Here is a 9902-nt window from a genome sequence, read left to right as displayed (position 1 = left end):
CTGGAAAAGGTATAATACTCCTTTGTGGACTATGACTATTCAGAATAATAAGCAGGATAGTATCTGGGAGTTGGGGAGTAGGTGTGGATAGTCTTTGTCAGTGGTATGGGAGTCAGATTATTCATTGTCGAGGAAGTGCACGTCGGGCTATATGCTACTCGGGATATTGAATTGTCGGTAATATGTGGTCGGTCTGCTGATATTCAGTAAATTGGATGTTCGGGCAACTAAAGTAGATCCATATATATATATAACTATATGTAAGGGGTCTATATTATATAAGCACGAACACAATAAATTGTGAATGCTGCATAATCAACCCGCTAACACTGAAAAAACAAAATGTCGAACAAACAGATCAGTGATTTTTTTTTTCCCCAGGGGAAAAAAATCGCTGAGCCATTTAAAAGAACCCCACAAAATAAAGTGGGGGTCTTCTCCCCCAACACCCCGTGATGTGCAGGGCTGTGCTCCCCACAACCCCCTACTTACATATACCTACTTCAAGATCACACCACAGTGGAGGAAATGGCAAAGTCCTGAAAATGGCCCAGGGTTTTTTTTTTTCCGCTAGAAAAACAAATCACTTTTTCGTGCTTTCGAGATTTTGTAATTTCAGGTAAGTTGGTTCGATTAAGCAGGTTTCACAATTTAGTGCATATGCTGACTTAATAGGGAGCCATATGTATGTATAACTATATATATGCATATGTACATTTTGTGCATCTGCTATAAAACATTCTTTCTTTATGTACCTACAGAAATGTAATCTCAGGAAAACTACATTCTAAATCTAAAGTAATTAAAATCACTTTAATATTTAATATATGTGGCCCATAAATATGGTAGAAATATTTAAAAAAGGTAATGCATCAACAAGTACTTGTCAAGACATTTGTTTATGCTAAATACCTTTAAATCTGGGTTAACAGACACACAGAGAGAGTATAAAACACAGACATCATTGTATGTCATTCATGTTTATTGTCAGACTCCCACTCCCATTTTATCCAGCGCAGGTCATGAAGTTGTCATGGCACTCATAGTTACAAGACAAAGAAACTAATCCTAGAAGGAGCAACAGACAGACACACACACACACACACACACACACACACACACACACACACACACACACACACACACACACACACACACACACGCACACGCACACGCACACGCACATGCACACGCACACACATACACACACTCACAGACATAAACACACACACACACAGTTCTGAAGGGTACAAATTCACCAACAATATGTCTTTAGACAGAATTCTTAGTGCTGAGTGGGGAAACAAAAATGGTTTACTATCATATGTTCAAACTGAACTCTGTCGACTGCACTTTACTCGAACATGGAAATTCGAAAATGGTAATATCGAACACTAAAAGCCAACCTAGGAATGGGTTTTAACATGGATTGAGTTCGATTTGAACATATGATAGTAAACCACAAAAACACATGTGGCCATAGTCATGGTAAGTAAACTGTAGAGGAGGTCACACCAGTCAGGAAATGAAGTGAAGCAGCAACTGTAACTACTGCATGACTGTATCACCCTTTACAGTTTATGGGAAAATCAGGAGGTATAATTTATAATCTTTTAAGAATTTTTTAAGCATTTTGTAAGACTGGAGAAGTCTTACATGGAAATAAATCTAAAAGGGAACATTTAAATGTAATTGCTGTTTTTCCCTATGTAGACATGCCCATCTGGAAGAGCAGAGTTATCAGATGAAAGTCAGACTGCAGTTCTAACACCAAATATTCAAATCTTGCAAGAGAAGAGCTCAGGTAAGTGCGTAATATGTTGATTTGGCTAGTTGCTAAATTCTTGGCATTTTCTTTTTCATACAAAGAAATATTGCAATGCAACCATAATTTTTTTAATGGCTGGCAACATTAAAACAAGCAATAGTAAAAACCTGAAAAGCCATATTGTTATTATTATTATTAGTAGTATTATCTTAAACAGCATATCTTGGAATAGATGTACACTTGTAGCATCTTCAATAACTGCCAACCACAATGGGTATTATTTATTTAAAATGCCCTATCTCACAGTCACCAGTAAAAATATGGGGCATCTTTTACTCTGCTATAGCCATAAGAAGAGTTTGTGGAGGCCTCATTTTGCACTTGATTTCCTAATATGGGTTATGGAATGCCATTATGGTTTTATGGGAACTAGTCCGTTCTGACTTATACACTGTTACCTTTCACCTGTATTCACCTGGCCATTTTACTATGCTTCAGCATCAGTGTACCCATCTATGACACTTAGGGGCAGTGCTTACGTATTCATTTTTACTTGATCAAGTCTTTTTAGAATCATTTACAAGGTGCCAAGATAGATTTATTAGTCTCACCAAACATGCACACCCAAGTATGGAAGTATGCTAAAGTAATGTACTTCTCCATGCCACATGTATAACCACCTTTTGATTCTAAAACCTGACATATTGTAAACGCGTGTTAGTGCCCTGTCAACATTATTTTACCATTCTTAATATCCAATATTTTAAATGTCTTGTATAGTTAATACCTCATATTCCTCTTGGCTACTGTTACACAATTGTCTTCTAACTGTGATCACATGCTCAGCAAAAAGGTTTCTGTGGCTGATGCATCTGTAATTTATTAATGTGTCTCTTTATATTGATGGCAGACCCTGCTTGGCTGTGAGCCTGGAAGTCACAGACAAATCTAGGATATAAGTATCATTTTACAGTTTCCTTCTTTATTAAAAAAAAAACAAAGTGAGTCTGGTAGGTAATAGGTTATGCTACATAGACTTCTGCTTCTCCACCCCTGTGTGAAAATTATCAGCTGCAAAGCAATATATCAATGTAAAATACACAACCACTACTGATTACCACATCAACGGCAACCCCTTAACCACATAACCTGTGGTGAGAGACCTGAGCACTCAGGTTGATAACAACCTCACATTTGACCATCATATAGTGGCAGTGGACAGAAAAGCCTTTTACTTGGTTCATCTCATAAGTAAAGGGATTGCATCCAGAAAAAGGAGGTTATTACCTCTCTGTACTCCCCCCTCATTAGATCAATAATTGAGTATTACACTACATTTGGGATGCACCTCTCCAAACATTTGTGCCAACTGGAAAGGCCACTGAAATACCTCACAAAGGGAATCCATGGCATCCAACACCTGTCCTATGCGGACAGGCTTAAATCACGATCACTCTACTCAGTATTGTGCAGATTGCTCAGGGGTGATTTGTGTCTCGCTTACAAGGCAATGTCAGACCCTGCCCTACCAGAGATGTTCCATATCCATAAGTCTAATTCCTCAAGCACTACCCTCTCAAAAGGCCTAAAACTAATATGTGACATTAACAAAACCTGCTGGTGAGACAGGTTTGTCTTCCAGAGGCTGCCCCATCTCTGGAATAGACTTCCCATACATGTCAAACAGAGCACCTCGCTGACTCTCTTCAAGCACAACCTTGATGAGTGGATGAGAAACCACAAATTTGTCCTAGGGTTCCACCCGTGTTCCTCATTGACAGGGGTGACAGGTGCTGACTGAGGTTTTTTGGGGGGGGTAAACTCTTGGATAGGCTTGTAAGGGCCCCAAGGCCATTAGCCTAAGTAACCTGCTATGATCCTATGATGCTATGGAAATGTAGAGGAAGAACGCATGCAAAATAGAGTCCAGATGGACTTAGATGACAACTAAAAAAAAAAGAAAACATGCAAAATTTAACCAAAAACTGAAGGTGGCTCATGAGATAAAGCAGAAGCTTTTTAGGTAATTTATACTACCCATTTATCTTCTCAACTCTAAGGTAAATGATTACAAAAAAATGAAATGAAATAAAATAAATTAACATCTGACATGTAATGACTCCTGAGCTGTCAGCAATATCCCAGCCTCAATTCCAATCCCCTAAATATTTTGAGCTTCAGGACATACCTTCAGTAAAGACAGGTAACTTATCATACAAGTGCTAACCGTGGGTTTGAGCAGAGAAATTAAAGAATGAAACACATTGTTAAAGTAATAGAAATACACAAACGTGCTCATACAGGCAGAGATATACAAGTGTGTTTGCACCAATACACACACTCACACATACACACACACACACACACACACACACACACACACACACACACACACACACACACACACACACACACACACACAAACACACACACACTTATGCAACAATGCAAGCAACTTTCTTTCTTAGGCTTTATTCTCAGCTTCAAAAATCAGGGACAGCAACAGCTCATTGCCAGGTTTAGACCTCAGTCTCAACTCCAAAGCATAAGTTCAATTCACAGTTGATGCTTCACATGCTAGCCCTGACTAGAACCTCTCTCAGTCCGTGCTTCTAAGTCTTCATTTCAGTAAGCTGCACTACCCCTCCAATGAAAAACTAACTCACTGTCTTCCAGACATACTTCTCAACTTCTATGCACAAGAAATATGGACTTCGCCCAGAATTAGGAACATATTAAGTTTAGAAAGATGCTAGAATAACAGGTTTTGTGCTAGCATGCCTTTTTTTAAACATCAAGTGAAAAAGTTTTTTAATCGTTCCTTTTTGTTATAATTATCCCCTCTTGTAAGGTGGACTTTCTAAAATGTGCAGCTTTTATGTTATTTACTTCAATGGATATATATATATATATATATATATATATATATATATATATATATATATATATAATATATATATATATTCAGTATAATAAACTGATATTTTCGTTTACTGATGCTTAAGCAATTGTCCAATTACTTCCTGATTCCATGTCATCCAGTCCCGCCTTCTGAGAATGTACTGTGGTGGGGGGACAGCTCTGTAGTGCGTTAGCATGAGTTCTACGGTACAAAATAATCAGAATGCAGCACAGTTGGTCACTCAGTCAGATGATTAAAATAAATGAAGAAAGAAAGAAATGCAACTATATTCAAGTAAAAGGTAACAAAAGTAAGATGAAACAGAGATTTTTAGCAAGGTGTGTAGTGCTTGGCATACAATGTAGTGAAACAAATGTACTAATAAGTCATTGTTCTTCCTACGGATTTTAGGGAAAAAACTATAAATGTGTAAATCACCCCAATGACAAACATACTGTACAGTGTTTTTCCTTGTTACACTACAAGAAATCAGTGCTGAAAAAAAAACAACTGGAAAAAACGTGTGCATCTGTGAAAACGAGCTGCTATAAATTGATCTTTCCTTAGTAAACAGCTGCTTACTAGAGTGTGATAGAGATTGTGTTACACAATGAAGTCTCTAACTGCTTTTAAATTTGATAATTCCACAGAAGAGCTCTTCATTTTGCCTTCTGTCAAAACCTCTCAGCTGTCTCTGTTTTTACCTCATACGTTTGCTGTCCCTATTACAGCCGTGTAACAGTCTCCAGGCGTTTCTGCAGTTACAGCCTACTGCACCTCTAGGTGTCAGATATTGCCTGTTCATATTTGCATTAATAATTCTAAACCCATGCTACATACAAGGTGTCAGAATATTTTAATTTGAAGCATACGTGATGCCAAACACAATTGTATTGATATATGACCTCTGTCAATTAGTATTTGTTAGAATTGTAAGGTGATAACTTCATTTTTAAAGGCTGAAGCCACACCCACTTGGAGTTAAAGGAACACACTTAAAAGCGCTCTAGTGGAGGGAATGAGTTTTGAATTTCTGATAAATCACTAACAATTGCAGTCAGTCAATAATTTATGACAACAGTTTCAACTTTTCTGTTCTTCAGAACATGCATATTGATGCAAAATATGTTGCTCTATTATATTTTAATTGAATTAGTGGTATATTTAAAACTTGTTAGTCATTTGACCTAACTTTATTTTCAGATTTGTTCAGAATTAATAATCATCAACTATTTTTAAATGTGTCCTTTAAATGAATCTTGTTACTTAATATTACAGATTATCCAGAAAGTGCTGCTGGAAGTTTCCATGCTGGTAAGTAGACATATTACATAACTATTCTCAGCAAATTAAGTAAAATTACATTAATTCTTGCATGTTTGTAGATGCAGAACTGCAGAAATTCGATTCAACACAAACAGTGGCTTTCATTATACAATATGTGATATTTTGAGAAGAATTTTGGTTTTAATAAGAATAAATGAAATTACTTTTTTGTAGACACTGCATTCCTCAATTTCATTTATATAAATCGCTATCTCATGAATCAATCTCAGTGTTTGTGGACATAAACTATATTACTCTGGCAAAACATAGTGCAGATATCCTAGGCATATTAATCTTAAACAGGAAAATCTATGATGTTCTTTTTCTTTGTACTTTAACTGCTTTATCAAAACTGTAAAGTTGTAATGCTCTGTTGCATATTTCATGTATTTTGTAAATATTGTTATATTCCTTCACACTGCTGATGACCTTACATCGGAATGAAATACTTTGTGAAACTTCTTCGGCTAAGTCTTCCATTGAAACACAAAAACAACTAAACACCCTGTTCGTAAATTAAATAAATAAATTTCATTTCTGATCACCTAAAAGAACCAGAAATTCTGATTTTATATGGGGGGTCTTTACCCCCACACTTCTGACATGGAGGCTACACCCTCGCATTCCAAGAAATTAAATATATTAACTCTGTGGTTGCACAACCAGAAAGAATGACGTTAAGTCCAGAAAGTATATTACAGTTGAACTAATTCTGTTTGATGATAATATACTTTGACCACTCCAACCATTAATTACAAATTTACCAAACATTATAGCACATGACAAATGCATACAGCAGTAGATAGACAGATAGATATAGCTAAAATTTTGCTTTACCTTAAATTTTTTTCTTGAAGTTTTAAAAGTTTTTGCTAGGGTAAATTATAAAAAAACTCAATTTTCATTCATTGACAGAAAAGGAATTAAACTGAGCTAAGACATAAGATGTCTTATTTAGCTTCATTCCTATTTAGCTGCAAGTGTTGTGAGACAACCACTGGTGTGTGCAGTTCCCATTGTGTTGTTAAACTTGATCTGTATGCCCTTACTGTAAATCTGACTTTGGACCTCCTTACAGCCTCATCATATCTGCTCATTCTACTGGGTACTGAAATATCTAGCTGAGAAATCCCTCCCTTCTGATTCTTAAAGTAAGCCTTTGTGTCATATCATCCCCTTCACTTCATGATTCACTCAGTCACTGTAGGGCCTAGGAAATGCTTCCCAGGAATCGGCTTAGGAATAGTACTTTTGATTTGCTCCTGCTAAGAGAAAAAGCAAAAGGACTTTTATGTGCAGGCTTTGCTAGAGACTATTAATCACCAGAAAGCCTGAATAATGCTTATTAGGAACCAGCTTTGGATTAGAGCTTCTTTGCTTCTGGTGAGAGAAGGAACAGAGACACATTGATTCCTGATGGTCCCTGACTGGATAGTGTGTATGGAACTTTCATTGAGTGGTCTAGTTTCAGTTTTATAAGAACCTTTTCTGAGTCTTTATGCACCTTGGCTTCCTGTTGTGTCCAGCTACTTTAGGTTCTATCCAGGGTATCTATCAATAAATGAGTAGGCATCAGACATCTGGTTTAATACGACTTTGCAGGAAGTAGCTTGGGATTCATGCTACTCTTTTGTTTTTGATGAGAGAAAGACCTAAGGATCATTAGTTCCAAGCTACATGTAGCTCTGTTGAGAACTGCACTATCTCACTACCTGAGAGATAACATCTCAGTAATCAACTCCAAACCTCATAGGCGCTACTTCCCCTTCAGCTGACATTGTGGAGTATCTGAAACCATGGATTTACACTTTCTAACCAGCTTTATAGCCAGCTTGGTTAACGTGAGTATTCAGAGACAATGTAGTACTTGTCTAATGTTTACTAACAGCCACTTACTACTAAAATAAATTGACACAGTGTGTGATACTATTGGAGGTAAAACTCTCACATAGGTTCATGGGTAGTTACTTGGCTGTCAGCATAGAATCCATTTTAATCATAGCTAACCATATGCTTAATTTACCTAACTATTGCTGGCATGTGTCAGTATCTCAAGGAATTTTATGGTAATGATAAAAGTTTACAAAAGTTAAGAGTTCAAAGGCTGCCCCTATCCATTAGGGACATAGGTGCTAAACCAGAGGTAAATTTATGATTTACCATCCATAGGTCCAACTTATGTTTGAATGGGGCTACGGATGAGCTTTGCTTCACATGGATTGGAAGCCTGTTCTAGAGATGGGGTAATCTTTGAGACACATACCTGTCCCTCCAGCATGCCCTGTTTATGTCATACTCTAGGTTTACATCCTTAGATTAGGTATTTCTGATGCAAATTGTTTTGCAGATATGCAACAGATCTATCAGTGTGGGATCACTGAATGCCTCGATGGCTATACATAGATCACTGCAAAGCAGTCTGTAGAAAACTGAGTACAAGTATAGTGCTTTGAGATGGTCCACATAGGACTTGTTGTTTACTCTCTGTATTCTTTTTGTGAGGAACCTCTGTAGTCTCTCAGGCTTTTACAGATGCCTGGTCAGGCACATGCTAAAGGGGGCATTGTACTCGATAACTGGTCAGATGAGAGTCAAGTACAGTGATCTGGATGCCATCCCCATACTACTTATAAGTTGTGCAATGTAAAATGATCTTCTCAACTCTGTGGACAAGTGGTGGTCAAATGTCAGGTTACTGTCAACATGCATTTTCAGATCCATGACAACTGTGTCTACTATTAGGAGTATATTGTCAATGTGGTAATTTCCAGGGATATTTCCTAAGAGTATTATGCATTTGGCTCAGCAACTAGCTGTTTGTCTGTGACAGGCTGCTTGAAAGTTATCTGTGTCATGTTGGGATTCAGTGATTACACCTTGCTTTGTAGTCACTGGTAGACTTGGTTAGGCAAGATCCCATTACATTTGCCTTAACTTCAGAGAAATACATGCAAAAAAGGAAAAGCCACAGCACTGGTCTCTGTGGGAATCTGCTAGTGACTGTCCTCTTTGATAACGTGGACTCCCCTATCCTAACTTCTTGCATTCTATGCATTGTGTGACACATGTTTATGCCTATTTTTATAAATGTATGTACAATGTCTAAGTGAGGTATTATGTTGAACACTTTGGCCAGGTTGAAGTAGGCAGTGTGCACCATTTTGCCTTCATCCATCCCTTTAGTAACTATCTCAAAGAAAACCACTGAGTCAAGTACTCATGACCTGCCTTTGACAAAACCAAACTGGGTAGAGTCCATGGGTCTATGTTAAATCATCGAAAGCTTAAAAAAGCAAAAAATTGTTTATTGAACCCATGCAAACAAAAACTTAGAATCTCAAATGCTTAGAACAGCGATTTTCTTTCTTTTGTTTTACACCCTGTATATACTGTGATTACTCCAGATTGGTTTGTTTTTGGATGTTCAAGTATAAGCGGAGGAAATAAAGCCCAAAATGTTCTTTTTCCTTTTATTTCAAATCCAACAAATGACAGGTAGCTCCAGAAAAACAAGCAGATCGATTCTCCAAAACACCAAACACATAAATGCTATGTCTCCACACTTGTGTTTGAGAATATGAGAACGTCTGCATTTTATATATATATATATATATATATATATATATATATACATAAAAATGTATATTATGCTAGTTCAAACTATTTGTATTTTTAAAAAAAAAGTTATTTTAGGATGAAATTTACATACCCACCAGTAGATGGTGCTGTTAAAGCATGTTTTGTTCTGTTTAATGCATTTCTCAATGAATTTGATAAAAGAACTTATTTATTTCGATTATAATAAAGATATTAATATTTAGCGTATTAAATAAACAAATGAAGTTATTTTAAAATTTGATATGTTTTTAAGGTATATTAGTTTATATATGTGAAGATTTGGAAGAT

The 9902-nt window shown here is 36.6% G+C and overlaps 1 protein-coding gene across 1 annotated transcript in view; it reads left to right on the top strand.

The window, feature by feature from the left end:
* LOC122811854 (uromodulin-like) overlaps window positions 1-9902 on the top strand; it is a 166024-nt gene that overhangs the window by 136566 nt on the left and 19556 nt on the right. Inside the window, exons 8-9 of the mRNA XM_044083979.1 lie at window positions 1714-1804; window positions 5949-5984. Of these exons, the coding sequence (XP_043939914.1) occupies window positions 1714-1804; window positions 5949-5984 (127 nt within the window). The remainder of the gene's footprint in view (window positions 1-1713; window positions 1805-5948; window positions 5985-9902) is intronic.

Source organism: Protopterus annectens, chromosome 1.part1 (genome assembly GCF_019279795.1).
Source record: "Protopterus annectens isolate FY-2018-M chromosome 1.part1, PAN1.0, whole genome shotgun sequence".
In the NCBI taxonomy this organism is placed as follows: Eukaryota; Metazoa; Chordata; order Ceratodontiformes; family Protopteridae; genus Protopterus; species Protopterus annectens.
This window is presented reverse-complemented; position numbering and strand designations above follow the sequence as displayed.